General features: G+C 40.0%; 1 protein-coding gene across 1 annotated transcript; it reads right to left on the bottom strand.

Moving 5' to 3' along the window:
* Positions 1-6,943: 6,943 nt before the first annotated feature.
* Positions 6,944-11,640, bottom strand: LOC137103053 (B2 bradykinin receptor-like). Its single transcript, XM_067483068.1, has 2 exons — positions 11,536-11,640; positions 6,944-10,953 (listed from the first exon to the last, which is right to left on the bottom strand). The coding sequence occupies exons 1-2, from the start codon at positions 11,584-11,586 to the stop codon at positions 9,844-9,846; spliced, it is 1,161 nt and encodes a 386-aa protein (XP_067339169.1). The 5' UTR covers positions 11,587-11,640; the 3' UTR covers positions 6,944-9,843.
* Positions 11,641-16,237: the final 4,597 nt, after the last annotated feature.

Here is a 16,237-nt window from a genome sequence, read left to right as displayed (position 1 = left end):
TTACTTATTTTGTTTTTCAGATTTTGGTTCATCCTCTCTACTTTTCCCTGTGATTGTGGGTGATACACTGTGCCATAACGATGTTTGATGCCCAGTGCTTGTTGTACCTCAGCCAGGTCTTTGTTTTTGAAATGTGTACCATTATCTGATCTGATTACTTTTGGGAACCTGTTTTTATCAGACAATTTATTACTGCTTTAGCATCTTCTTTCACTGTAGGCCAAGCTTCTGGCCAATCTGTGTAGGAATCCACTGCCACCAGAAGATATCTTTTCCAACAACTCTGTCAATCTTGTCAGTGAAGTCAATGATAATTTTTTCCCCCGAAAATGTTCTAACGGGGAGAGCTCCTGCTGTTACTTTTACGGTAGCTTTTTGATTAAATTCATTACAAACAGCTCTGCACATGGTGTTTTGCACAGTTGGACATCCTGGGATGTCCGGATTGGCTTCCATCGCATCTTTTAGTGTTTTGGGTACGCCTGCCAATGAATTTTGTAATTACTGGGGCTTTGGAGCTCGGATACTTCTGTCTCATAGCTAACCTTATATCTGTGGCATAGGGTGCGAATATTCTGTCATCTGGGACATCTTCCACTTGTGCGTGAGTTTCTAATTCTTGCATGTCAAATCGATTAGTTTGCCTTCTCACCAAAGCTCTCCACTCTCCCACTCAATCCGTAGGTTAGCTGAGTCCATGAGGAGAGCCATTTAGCGCCTCCGTCGGTCAGTGGAGGCCTTTCCATTATCATATTCATATCTGTCATAGACCATTGTTTATATATAACCTGTCCTGTTGAACTACGCAGTAACGGTGCCTGCATGTGTGCCCCCCCTTTTTTATTAGTTTTGGTCTCAGATAGTGTCCCCCAACTGTTTTTGGTTACAAAAGTTACAGTTTCCCTAGAAATTCTCCGTCATCTTCTCCTTCACTATCACTGTCCCTCATGCTATTAACACTGAGTGTCTCGGTCCACTGTGTGTCCAGCGGCAAACATTCTCCACATTGCTCACATTATTTGAACTCCACCTCCATTTGTGTCTGCTGTGTGTGTTCTTACCTCTGTTCGTAGTTCCTCGTTCTCTTTTTGTCTTCTTTGTTCAAACGCCCAGGCGGTTTGTATGGAATTCACCCGGGCAACCAGCCCTTTTGAACCTTACATCACGTAGCTCTGAATTGTTTCCTTGTTATCACCGTCAGGTTTTCAGAATGCAATTCAGATAATTTTTCAGGTTCAAGAAACCGTTTGAACTATTCTTCCTTAATTTTGGACTTTCGACGGAGCCTATCTCGTCGGGCCTCCAAACCCAGCGGTGTCCTAATCTCGTCAAATCAGTACTGGTTGCCAACCTAGCTTTCCTAATATTTTACTGTCTGTTCATAATATTTATACTGTTAGTTTTACTCTCTCTTCCTACTTAAAACAGTGAACCATTTCCTATTTAATTATTCTCATTTTATACTTGCACACATTCACATATTTTTGCATCTGTTCACTTTGACGGCACGTAATTCAATTTCCTTCCTTAATTTAGCATATTCAATGTGTAGACTTCTGTTAAAAAGGTGTCTGCTTACCGTTAATAATGGCCGGGCAGGTTGGATTTCAAATCAAGTGACGTTTCCCAATGACGGAATCCTTCCTCCTCCTTTCAAAATGAAACCACGTCTGGTTCACCAAGTTGTAGCGTGTTCAAAATAGATGAGAAGGACTACGATTTTATTCTCAAAACGAAATTTTATTATTACAATTCAATTTTGGTTACAAGTAATCTCATGAATAATATGAACAGATGTGAAAATATAAGCGGAGATCCAGTCAGAGTTCTTTACACAAAGAGTGTTGGTTGACCCAGTCTATTATAGACAGTCTGCTTGCTTCCTGCCGGGAGTGTCTCTTTCCATGTTTTTTTCCTTATTTGGAGATGTATACATTAAGGCTGGTTCCTGTTCTTCAGCCGCCCCTTGCTCTTCCATCTGCAAAGCAACTCACATACATTCTTCACCCTATGTCTCACATGCACACACTCACTGTGCTCAGTTTAACTATTGCTTGTACAATATTCTAATTATGTTCTGTTCACTTCTCTTAGAAGGGTAGTGCAGAGATCTCTAATTTCACTGTACATATGAACTTGTTTATATGAACTTGTACAGTGGGTCTACACAATATACTGTATACCCTCTTAAATTGCAGGGAATGTTCGCTCCTCGATATCGCATAAATGCAGCTTAATGGCTATGAGGCATTGTGCCAAGAACGGTATTGCAGAGATCTTGAAGCTTAGGCATGAGTCTGTTCACAAATTTTCAATGCTCCAGTGATGTAATCGAAGAGATTTGGAATTGAAATGAATTACATTCTGATTTCCGATTCCATGTACTCAGCTTCGCAATTGAGTATGAGATTGTAGCCCAAATGGTCGAACTTGACTATGTGGTGACGCACAGAGAAACAAGGCTGAAAAGATATCCCTGGGGTGTGAAATTTTATTCATGAGCTGTGCCTCACGCAAAACGTCCTCTTGAGGTTTGTAGCCTTCGTGAAGTACATGATAGTCGGTGCCTCTGTAGATCCTTGATTATTACGGCGTATTCCAAACACGTCTCTCGTATTCCCCAGCATGCACCTTTAATCGACTCGATCATAGCTCTCATGTCTTTCACTACCCTTTCACTAAACCACTGTCTGCATGCAGAGGAACAGTGTTTAGAGAGTAAACGAGTTTCCCCGGTACCTGAATAGGGTCGTGAAATACAAAATTTTTCATCAGTTCCATGTACTGTCCTCTAACAACACTGAGATCATACGTCCTGACATGACTACACTGGAATTTCTCTGCGAATATGCAGAGCTGGCCAGCGTGTGCCTTGAATGGCAGCAATATGATACAAGTACCGGGTTGAACATCATCTTGTTCAAATATCAATTGCATGGTTTCAAAAGACAGAGGACCCCTCGCTTGACACGAGGCCTCCTCCTCTCGTTGTCCTTGGCGCAGACGTTGGGCTCGTGGTGGCACGTTCTTCTATCTCTTGCTGCAATAGGACACCAGGGTCACCCCGGGTGCGGCAGTGAACCTCGATGAGCACGGGGGCCCCGAGAGTGGCAGGTACTCCCAGGCAGCTCGGGCCTGTTGCTCCGCATGGTGCTCACGAGGCACTTCGCATGGACCCTTAATGAACTTGGACACGTTGTTGGTGTTCTCTGAAAACGCGACTGACTTCGAGCGATCATTTACTCTATGATGGAGTTAACCGGAATCATTTTGGACATGCCCAAGTGGGGTGTGTGCAGATACTCGCTGGGGTACTTAGATTACACTTTCAGCAACACAGAAGTCTTTAAGCACATGCCCTATTCACCGATGTAGTTTCGGAGGACTTATACTTGTTTGCACTCCATGAACAAATCACTTGAGGAGCTAGAGGGATGCTCACATTAGGGAGATCTCGTGATTACTGTCTGGACAATTATGGGGGAATAGAAATCAATTACAAAAAGGGCGAGCCAACCGCATTTACTTTTGATTTGTGTGATGTAATTAACTGTCAAGATTTTGGTTTAAGGGTGGACCCAAGTGAAGAGACGGCAAGGGGGAGGGAACTGATTAACAGGTTTTATTGAAAAAGGCTAAAGGATTAACATAAACTCGCTCCTGAGAGGAGAACACAAAACAATACAAGCCAAGTATCAAACATGAAACACAAGGATAACTAAACTAAATCATGAACTGTGTGAACCAAATCCTCGGACAGGGATCTGAAGCCTAAAATAAATCTGAATGGATAGACCGGGAAAAGTTAAACTAACAAACGGGTAAATGCCAAACAAATACACTGATGAGAAACATAAACCACTAAAATAGAATGAAAACATGGAGATGACAAAGAAAACTTAACAGAAGGCAAACCTCAAACACAAAACCCGGGAGCAACAGGCAGAGAAAATGTCCAAGCAACAAGAGTTCCAAAAGAGAGAGTTCATGAAACATACATACAGATGTGGGGTTGGTGAGGGTAATAACGACAACGAGGAAGACAGTAAACACAATGGCAGAGACCACATTAACAATGACGAGGATCTGGCATGGGAGTGAAGGGAAGACTGAACTTAAATAGAGGGGGGAACAGGTGCAAACAATGAGGGAAAACGAGGGTAAAGCTGGGTAAACAGAACCAGGGACAGGAAGTAAGGAGAAGGGGCCACAAAATAAAAGTCCAGGGACAGGAAGTGCAACAAGATCCTGACATTAACTGTGGAGCCAGAGAAGGAGCATGGTAAAGATATGATCTGTACCTCTTTGATCACATTCTAGTGCATAACCATTGTAATGCTAATAATCAAAAAAGATGGGGACTGGAGGGTTGGTGGTCTATGGTGAGAAAGTACACCGATCCACACTGGACTCCTGAGGTCGTGTGGGACAGTGTTAGTCCTCTAGAGGAGCAAAAATTATAAAAAGGTAAAAATCAGCTGTTGCTGTCCTTCCAAAAGTTATGGGGTAACCGATTTGACATCGCCACAAACGTAATACATTCTACTTAGTCTTAGGAGTAGACCAAACAGGAAAAGATACTTAGGCCCTCACCTCAATCAACCTGCTCGAACCATCACCTAAACCCACTCTCACACCTAATGTAACTAATATCACCACTCCCATTGAAAAACCATAAGCTAAAGTAGAAGCCCAAGGACAAGCTAAAGCGTTTAACTATGACAAATGAACCACAGAGGATTTCTTAGTTAGCCATGGGATATGGGGAAAAACCTGTGGCTGGACTGGCTGAGGGAAACTGCTAGGGAACAGGGAATGACTGAGTACATTGCATGTTCAGCAGGGCGTCCGAGACTAACCACAGCCCCGGACTTAGACCCCTCAGGGTACAGCTATTTGTTACAAAATAATAATAACACTGCCACAGAAAACAACTCGTGCCCAAAATTAAATGCTATATTTTCTCAAATGAAACTCTATGTGCATTTGCCTGTGTTCCACCCCGAGAAATCAAATTACACTTACACCAGTGCTGCTCCCATCTTCGTGGTGTGCGTGTACCATTCAGGTACCCACACCCATGGACAAAAATGCGCGCTGAGATCATTTGGTACTGTGGGGATCACAAACTCCGCTCCCAACTGTCTCAGGAGATGCATAACAACTCAGGGATTGACAACCCATTAGACCAGGGTTCTCCAACTCAAATTACCTGGGGGCCGCAGGAGGCAGAGTCTGGGTGTGACTAGGCTGCATCATGTATTCCAAAAAAAAAAGCTTTGTTAAAAAAATCTAATCTTCTCAAACATCACTACTAACAATTCTTTAACTTCAATGAGTTCTTCTGAACATGAACGTTTTTTCTGAACATGGCTTCTCTAGCCTACTTCTTGTTGCCAGAGACCTGGCAGCTCTTCCTCTCACATAGGTGAGCCACATTTGGCTTGAGGGAGGAAGCAGTTGAGACCCTCAGTATGGCTGGAAGATGATCGTCAGTAAGTCTGGACCTGTACTTAGACTTACTGAAGTTCAAGTTGGAAAACACTTTTCGCACAAATATGCTCACAAATGTGCTCACAAAAAGGCACATGGTCTGCTTCTGGAACACTCAGGGAAACCGGGGGTCAATTCTCTCAAAAATAGCCCAAGCTTGTCTGCTTTTCCACTCACCTCCCTGAACTTGGCTTTGAGGTCAGAGTTGCACTGCAGGTCAATGAGCTCCATTTGAAGCACAGGAGGGGCATCTTGCACATTAAAGAAGAAGGGGTCATGTCTTTTATGATGACATGAATATCATAACATTTGTAGATGGTAGAAAGTACCAGGATACCGGGCTGTTCATTATCAGCTGGGACACCCTTATTTATTCATTATATACAAACAAAGGGATGTAGCCACTGAGGTGTTTATTTTCTATAATAACCCCATGGATTCAGTGGTTCGTCCTACCCAACACTGATGTTCTGTTGACTTTATAACCGAGGCGGGGAGGAACCTGATGAGGGTTAACACCACTCGGTGACATCGTCAACGGAATATCGGTGTTGGTCATTAATTTGCAGATACGTCATGATAGCAAATCGTCAACATGGACGGTGGCGATCATATCGCCATCAACTTTCAAACAAACATCTTCAACTAAGGAAGAAAACGTTGAAAGAGACACTTCAGGAGGAAGCCATCTCACAACAGATGGTTCAAAGTACCTTGTCTGTTATGTGGCCCTCATGTTTTTGCACTCCATGTGTCCATGACCTACGGCTTAGCTCTTGGAGTTTCATACTTGTGCTTAAAGATCACTTTAAGGGCTTGCAAGAACCTAATCTTATTTAATCTTATTTACTGGCTTGCATTGCAGCCTCACAGCTTAAAAAGACATACCTTTGCGGTTCGCGTCCCCTACGGTGGCCTTTTTGTGTGGAGTTTACATGTTCTCCCAGTGCTTGCATGACCCAAATTAAAGACTTTAATTTGTTCATGTTAATGATGAATCCACCATGTACACAGAGGTTAGCTATGGAGTTCCACAAGGCTGTCTCCTTTAGGCAACATGATTAGAAAACACTCCATAAATTTCCATTGCTATGCTGATGATACCCAGCTATATCTATCTATAGAACCAGATAAAAAAAAATCTGTTAATCAAGCTTCAAGCATACCTAGACATAAAGACATTAAACTCAGACAAAACTGATGTCATAGTATTTGGGAACCAAAAATCTCAGAACTATGATGTCCAACCATATCGTTACTTTAGATGGCATAAGTCTGGCTTCCAGTATTACTGCAAAGGAACCTTGGATTTATTTTTGATCAGGATTTCTCCTTTACCTCACATATAAAACAAGTCTCTAGAACAGCCTTCTTCCGTTCCAAAGTTTCTTCCGTTAAAGGGAGTTTTTCCTCTTCACTGTTGCTTAGGGCTTGCTCCAGGGGGAATTGTTGGGTTCTCTTCATACATCTTTATAGTCTTGACTTTATTCTGTAAAGTGCCTTGAGATAACTTAGTTGTGAATTGGTGCTACATAAATAAAGTTGAAATGAATTGAATTGAATATCATAAATTAATTACATGTTGTCTTTAGATTTGAGGAGAGATAATAATTACTTAACAAACTACTTTGTAAACCAACCAATTACAGATAAAAAAAAGACAAAATAGAGAACATAAAATAAAAAAACTATTAAAATGGCTGACCAGCAGATTTGAAGTGCTTCCCAGCCTCCAACTGATCAAAACCCTGTCAAAAATTACAACTCAACATATTTGCATTTGGTGATGAAAACCATTATGTGCTTTAATGTCTGTTCTCCTGTTTTAAAGAGCTATCACACCAGATCAGGTTGATGGATAATTTCCCCCCAGTGCCTACTCAGAACGTGGTAATGCTCCAATTTAATGATATGCACATAGGGCTTGAATTGATGTCGAACAAAAATTTTATCTTTAAATGCTGCCTCATATCAGGTATTCAAACATAAAATTTGGAAAGTAATTTATAGAATAAATATAGTACAGTTTACAAAACAAAATTTTGTGCAGCGAAGATGGAAATCTGTACAGCTTCAAGTCCTCTCTCACACATACACATTTCATGTTCCTCTACAGCCAATCAGCGAGGACTGAAATTTATTATTTGCCCATTTAATGTAAAAAAGTAGTGATGAAGCCAAAAACCAATGTTTGCCTTTCACATTATAAATATCATCATACATTGTGGAATAAGAATTAATATGTCATAAAATTCTATTTAAACACAGATTCACACAAGAGCAAGATGTTGTTCAAGAATAACATGCAAAGGAATCACTGGACGCAGGAACAAGGTATAAAGATAAAGGTAATCTTCAGGCTCTCAGGGAGCACTGCATTAACATCAGACATTATCATGTTGTGGAAATCACTCCGGGGCCTGAGGAACACCTCTAAAAATAATTTTCAGTAAACACAGTTTGTCATGATTAAACTCCACCATACAAAGAAACAACCATATCCAGACAAGATCCAGAAAACAATGCAAAAAATATATATAAAACATTTAATATGTTGTCTTGGTACCATTTAAAATCAAATAGGCTGTAAGTTTTCAATTATCTGCAAATCACTGCATTCTCAACCCCAGGTTCTCAACTTTTCTTGAAAAAACAAAACAAACAAACAAACAAACACACATGCTGCACATATTGATTTACATCAGATTTTTGTTTTTACAGCAGAAACACACAGTGCTTGCTACTAAGGTCAGTTTATTGGTCTGCACCACTAACATAATAAAATTACAGTATAACTTGTTTATGAAGAGAACATTTGCAGAATGTTTGCAATGAAATTGTATAAACAGTTTGCCACAGTCATATAATCACAGTTTTATTAATGACACAGACTAAAAAAGTTACATCAATACTTCTGCTGATTAAATTGAGAAAAATACCCTGATTAAAAGACTCTAACAACTAATACAGTAAGATCATTAGATCTTTATTAAACTACTTTTCTTATGATCACCCAAATATATTATGAATATTACCTTTCTTCATTTTAATTAACTTTTTTCATAGTTAGCCTTATCAATGATGCACTCATGACAATAAACAGTAGTTATCTAGCATTTGTTATATCATAAATGTTTAAATATTGGCACAGGAACGTTTTTTAAATGTTTTTTCACTACGGCAAAAAAACAATGACAGAGGAAAAGACAAAACAAAGATGACGCAAAGAAAAGGAGGGCACAGACTTCGAGCCAAGTGGACTATTTGTGCTAATAGACAAAATCCCTTGGGGTTACTAGGACATATGGCCTCCTGTAATTAGAACTCAGCAAGAACCATCAGGAACATTGCAGATCAATACATACCTTGTTGGTTTGCACTAATCATCATTTAAAAATAATTAATAATCAAATAATTACCCTAATCCCTAACCCTGACACAAATCACAGAGTGTCATCACCAAAACTGTAGTTCCACTCACCTCTAGAAATCTTTTCGCTATCTTTTCTGGTTTATGACCTCCAAACTTGGCTCTCATCAACCTGTTTCCAGCAGGCAACTCTTTTTCTTTCTTTGTCAAAGACACTGTCAAATTACTTGCCTAGAACCAAACAGCAAGCAAAGTGCACTGAGTTTCAATAAGTTGAACCAGAACACTGAGCTCAAAGATGAGTAAATACTGGCCCTACGCAGTATAAACATTTTCATATGTTGTTAGATTCTCAACAGAGGGTGAAACAGACTAGTGGCCTTTGGATTTGCTGACCATCAGCATGATAGTGGAGCAACAGTGGCTCATGATGAGAGCAGCAGTCCAACAATCCCAGAATTGTTAGTTCAATTCCCAGCTCTTCCTGCTTCATATCGATCCTTGAGCAAGACACTGAACCTCACTAGGCAGGCCATGCACCTGGCAGGCCAGCTGCATAGCTGCATAGCAACACCCTCCCCCAATCTGTGTGGGTGTGACTGTGAATGCAAATGGGTAAATGAGAAGCAACTCTAAAGCACTTCGGGTGCAGATAAGGTGGAAACATGCACTTGCAAGTGCAGAGCATTTATCAGCAGATATGCTAAACATTTTGAGCAACTGCTTGGGAACAAATTTCACTGTATTGACTTTATGTATGATGTATAATGCTATTATTAACACCTTGGTCTGCTGCCCCCAGGGGCAAAAAATTTATGAAAACAATTTTTAAGTTCATCACCGCAGGCAAATACTTTTTTGACCTCTCATCAAGTGATCATAATGAAATATTTTGATGTATACATGTTTTAATTGCAGTTAACATGTTTTAATTGCAGTTTACTTTGTACAGTAACTACTGAAAACCCCAGAGAAACAGGTCATGATATATTGGTATCTATTTGATTAAATTTTCCAATAAAAGCTTTATCAATGCTTACACGCTGTGTTTCATTAAGTCTATAAATTGAGGTGAAGCTTACACTCAGGTAAGTCAAGTCTTTTGACGAGAGGTTAAAAGTTTTTCTAAACACCTCTTTTGCCTTTCTCCTGAAATGTTTCCCTACTAGGACAAACAGAAAGGGGTTAACAGCACTGTTGCTGTATCCCAAATATGCGGACAGCTGTATGCTGATGTCCAGGACATGGCCCCAGAGGCAACCGGGTGTGATCTGAAAGTAATCCAGAGTGTCTAGAAACTTCATCACATGGTGTGGTGTCCAACAGAAGAGGAAGCTGGTCAGCACAGCCAGGACCAAGGGGGTGGCCTTTCTCTCTGTCCTCAGCCCAGGGAGTCCATTGGATCCTCGATTGTTTAGTGCAGCCACAATGTAGTGAGTGCAGTAAGCCACAACTAGTATGGGGAATAGAAAGCCCAACACGTTCCTGGTGATGTTGTGATGCACCCTCCATGCTGGGTGAGGGTAGGCCAGAACGCAGGCATCCACACCTGGATCTTTTTCATACCTCACTGTACGTAAGAGCAAGGTAGGCAGACTGAAGACAAATCCCAGGCACCACATACCCAGGCATATACGCTTGGCCCAGGTGACTCTCCTCAAACGGCTGGTGCTCATGGGCTTTACCAAAGCCAGATAACGATCCACACTTACAAGCATGAGGAACAGAACGCTACAGATGTAGTTCATAGAGATGACCACATTGATTAGTTTACAGAGGACCTCTCCAAAGTTCCACTGGAAGCCCTGGGCGATGGTGACAGCCCAAAAGGGAAGACAGAACATCATGACCAGGTCAGCAGCTGCCAGATTTCCCAGGTAGATGTCAGCCACGGTGCAGGGCTTCCTCTGCAGGCAGAACACATAGAGAACCAGGCCGTTCCCTACCGACCCCACAAGGCTGATCAAGCCCAGGCAGGCCGGCTGCAGGGAAGACACCCATAGCCATGCTTCAGTGTAGTTACTGCAGGCTTCCGGGTCTGGGGCCATAGTCGGGACCAACCAGTGCGATGCATTCATAACCACTGAAATCTGTATTTAAAAATAAGATTTTTATATTGTTTTATATATTATGTTGTACAAATAATAGTTTATGTATAATAATGTACTGTACCACTTCTAACAACCCCAGTTACAATAAGAGAGACACATAAAGAATAGAATGTCAACTCCCAGTTCTCCTACAAGTCCTCTTCTTCCCTACAAAAGTTCGCCTATGTTTCAATAAACCTGTCCCTCCTCTATTCCACATGTATGATGGAGTTTAACATGATTATTACTAATGGTCTGTTACCAACAGATTAAGCTTTTCACAGCTAAACTGAAACAGGTCTTTCCGATTCAAACTAATACTTGAAGCTTTGGACCTATAACTCATATAACTATAACTGTAAGAAGCTTTCCCTACTCTAAACATTATTTCAAAAAGCTTGGAGACAAAGAACAAAAGGAAAGTCAGAATAATCTTATTCACATTGTAAAAGCATTATATATTGTTTCAAATATGGAATGAAATCTCTGTGTCCATCGGCCCTACATAAGAAATGGCCTAATCCCTGTACAATTCTCACAGCAGTAACCAGGCACTAAACAGAAAAGAATAAAAAGACATACCTTCTTTTCAGTAAGCCACATAGAAAGCTTTTGAAGCTCCAACTGTTCCATCCATCTGTGTCTAGCTTTTATACCCAGCAGATTGTCGTCATGGTGAACTAGCCTCTGGTGGAGTAAGCACTGGGAGACTGATCACTTTTATACATGCAGACTCAGATATCATCACTGTGTCGTCACTGAAGGGTTCCATCTGTTTTTTCACCCATAGCTACTGTGCTGTGTTCTGGTTCACTTTGAGAGCTGACTCAGGGATTTGCTGACAGTTTGTTAAGGTTTGGTTACATGTATATGTTATTTTGGCCTCTTTGTTATTTTGGCCTTTGGGTATGTGATCGGAAACATTTCAGTGAGAAAAATAAATACGCCTCTGCATTCCTTTAGCAGCTGCAGATAAGTCTATAAGCAGAGCACATCTGGATCTGAGGCATGTACTTCAAACACAGACTGAAAAAAATGCTGGACTTAGTTTCTCATTTGGCATTTTACATAGTTTCATATCCATAAAATAAGAAAGAAAAAGAAAAAGAGAACACATGTAATTCTTATACAATTTAAAATTAGGTAACTATGAAAGTGGTTCTCCAGTCTATGAAATCATTAAAAAGGCTTAAGATAATTTGACCAGACAAATCACAGATATTATACTAATTATAAATATATCCATCCATTATCAGACAATGATTATCCTGTGTAGGGATCTGAAAGCATTCTTCAGTAATAACTGATGGCTTGCAAGTGGTTGAAGGTCACTGAGGCACATAATGGCCTGGTGGTCTGAACAACCCTCAAGGTGGTAATGATTTAACAATTCTGCAACATCTGCATGACACCAGGTAAATCTATAACTGCATCTTTCTCTCTCTGTATCTCAGCTGGTCCAGCATGAAATGGTGATTTTCTTCCTCTAATGTGGAGCTTCTCCAAACTGGCCTCCAGAGTGTGTACATCTGAGATGTCCGCTTGGTGTTGTAGAGTAAAGGGAAAATGGAGCTTCAGTAGAAATGCTTTTTATCTTTACCCAAATATTGCACTAATAATAGCAGTTGAACTTTTTTGTCTGGACAGAGAAAGTTTCATATAAATATCCATCCATCGACTATCCTATTTGGGTCATGCAAGCACTGGGAGAACATGTAAACTCCACACAAAAAGGCCACCGTAGGGGACACGAACCCACAAAGGTATGTCTTTTTAAGCTGTGAGGCTGCAATGCAAGCCAGTAAATAAGATTAAATAAGATTAGGTTCTTGCAAGCCCTTAAAGTGATCTTTAAGCACAAGTATGAAACTCCAAGAGCTAAGCCGTAGGTCATGGACACATGGAGTGCAAAAACATGAGGGCCACATAACAGACAAGGTACTTTGAACCACCTGTTGTGAGATGGCCCACAACTGTACTAGTAGTTGTGGGCCATCTTTTGTGTAGGCTTGCACTTTTGGAAAATAATCATATAAATCAACTGTCTCCAAAACTGTGGTTTCCATGTTCAGCTCCTCCACCTCCTTCTGACTACTGTGAACTTACACCTCCCCAAAAAATAAAAAATCTAGTCTGGTGTGTCAGCAGCCAAGTAACTTATTGCTCAATGTTGAATATCCCCGCAAATGTTGACGCCACAGCATTGATTCTGCACACTTCTAAAGAATATGTTTTATGGACTATCTGCTGCTACAGTAGACATACTCTTAGTTTATAGGTAGTGGTATAAGAATAGTGAAACACTTTCTTCTAAACTAAAACATGTCTACCTCTTTTGACTTGTTGAATTTGGTCGTACTGTATATATTATGAATGTCGACTCTCTTTTTAATCCTTCCTATATTTCATGCTGAGGCAGGCACAAAGAATTTGATTTATGTCAATATGAAAGTGGTTCTCCAGTCTTCTGCATAGACTCTATAACAAGGCTTAAGTCAATTTGAACGGACAGATTACAGATGTTGCACTGCAGTACATATTAGAATATTGGCTTAGTACCAAATTCTCCCATGTGTTAAGTTGACTGATTGTAGTAGCCTAGTGAATTTAATAAGACTGAATTACAAAATAAGAGTCTCGGAACTAGTGAAAGCAGCAGAACCAGAGACATGAAATTTATTGGTGATCTTATATGGGTCTAACTAACACTTTAATATGAGCCTAATACTTTCAGTTGTTCTTAATTTTGAATGTCCCTTCAGTGTTCAGCATCAGTTTTTTCAAAGTTAGTTGTTGCTCTGTTAGCATTCTTTCATCCTTAAGTTCAAAAAGCTTCACCACTTTAAAAATGTCTCTAAACCCTCTCTTTTTATTATTAAAGTTGATATGTCCAAGAAGAAATTCAGCATAAAAAAACATCTTTAAACGAAAGTTCATTTCACCCCGACTGCTTCTGATATATCAGTGAGACCAGTGCATGCAAAGCTCATCATACTGATTAGTTGTGGCTCATGTTAATTGAAGACAGCAAAATGCAAGAGTTAAATCAGTTAAATCAATACATTACATTACAGCTCAGCAAAAGAAAACAAATACCAATTAGTTTCACAAGTAACACATAGATAGATTAAATCGAACCATCACACCAACATTGGGGCTGCAAACTGTCTGTAAGCCATCACACCCAATTAAAAATGATTGAGAATCACTTTCTCATTAATGCCAACTGGGGACACTGTTTATTCTATAAACCCCTATAAACCCTCTTTTCTTTCTTTTATTTTATACTTTTGTTTGGTTTCCCTTGCTGAGTGCACCTGACTAGTACCTAGAGAGCAGTTATTTGTTCAGAACAATAGCACGCTGTCATTCATGACACTACACCATGGGAGGAAAGGCTCCTCAGTGTGATCAGTTGTGACACGCAACAGCTCACATCAGCTGTCACTAAGAGTATTCCACAACTGAAGGAGGCCAAAATGAACCTTGATGTTGTCGGACTTGTGTACAAGTCTCTGCAGGCTGCTTTATAGGGTAAGAAGTGCTACTCCTTCACGCCATGTTCCAAGCAGAATCTCACAGGTACACAAAATGAATTCCTGTCATGACAGTTTTAAGATTAACTTTCAGTTTGGAATCAAGACCTTCAGTTTTTAAGAGGAAGTAGCAGTTGGGAAAAAAAAATTGTGCCACAGTCAGTAAGTTGTTAATTTAAAAAAAAATGTATCAACATTTGACATATTCTGCTGATACAGAATATGCACAGAATATGCACATAAATGTCCTCTCATTATGCTAAACTTATTTTCTGTCTTCTTTTTGTTTGAGCTTTTTGTCAGCTTAAAACTCTCCTTCCTTCCATCATTTCTCACTCAGGTCATGTGTTAGCATGCAGGGAGGTCAGCTCTACTACAATCTTCAGATCAGCCCGTCACCAGAGATAAATTACTTCATTAATGTTTCCACCAAGTGTGTGTTAGACTGGGACCAGAGGGCTGCTCAAGACTCCACCAGGGGATGGTCACAAGTGTTTCTTATATAGCAGATATTTTTTATCTTTAATTTCCACCTAGACCACATGCTCATATGTGCGTGTTCACATTTTCTAAGATAAACTTTCAGAACACTTGCTTTTTTCACAAATAGAGTCAGTGTGTGATTGCAAGCTCAGCAAAAGTTTAAATTACCTCAGCATTACTGTCATGTTAAGATTGAGCCAAAGTTGATATGTGGAAGCTAGTGATTCCAAACAAATCTATCCATCAAGAATTAGACAATAATGGCAGAAAAAATTAACAAGATTATGACTTCCAGTTCTTTTAGTGCTGCCCTGGCCAGGATGCACCTCTTTATTAATGCCAGATTGGATCAGCTTCAGCCTCCTGTGACTTTCATGGACTGGCTATAGGTAATGGATAGATGGAAAGGTGAGGCTCAAATGTATTAATGTGAAAAAAATGTATTTAATTAATGTTGCTCAAAAAGGTCAAAGGTCTACAATGACCACTTTCACATGAATGGACCAGATAATTGAATTTCATCTAAAAAATTCACTTCGTCTTTCCCTTCTCCATCCTTACCACAGATTGTGTCTTCCAGCTTCTGATCGACTGAACTTACCTATGTAGTCAATCACTATTTTGGTGCAGGAGTTCTGGTGCAGCTGTGGTGCACTGTATACTGCTTTGAGAGTAGGTTTAAGGGGATTTATCTTTTGGGCAAACATTTGCCTGGTTTCCCTCTCCTCTGCTGCAGGTTTACCATAGTTTGATCTGTCGACACTGATCACAGATCACAGGAGCAACTGGAGGTAAGTCCCTTGCTCGGTGGTGCCATCTAACCTTTAGGTACTGGTGGCCAAAAGTTAAAAGATTAACATAAAAGATATCTTAATGGAAAAACCACTATAAAATTTGGAAATGCAAATATTTGAAGGGAATGTTTCTGCAACAGGATTATGTTTTCTGTTCACATAATGAAGATATATTAATACATTTAAATGACAAAGTGCTAATATGTTGTAACATATCAGTAAAAATGTTCCCAGGCAAAAATTTCTAAATGTGCCACACAACATCCAGTTTTTTCACTCCAGCATTTTTAAAATTGTTTATTTAGGCACTCACAGCCGTTGGGCCAGGTTAAAGCTGTGGTTTGGCTTAATAAAGAAAAAGTAGCTAAAGGCCTTTTAGGTCACACACAGGACTCTGAAGTTGAACTGTTACTGATTCACACACACATTGATATGAAGCAGCAGGAGGAGGAGGATTTCTGTGAACAATTT

This window comes from Channa argus, chromosome 17 (assembly GCF_033026475.1).
Source record: "Channa argus isolate prfri chromosome 17, Channa argus male v1.0, whole genome shotgun sequence".
Classification (NCBI taxonomy): Eukaryota; Metazoa; Chordata; class Actinopteri; order Anabantiformes; family Channidae; genus Channa; species Channa argus.
Note: the sequence above shows the minus strand (reverse complement) of the source record. Positions and strands in the feature narration are given on the sequence as shown.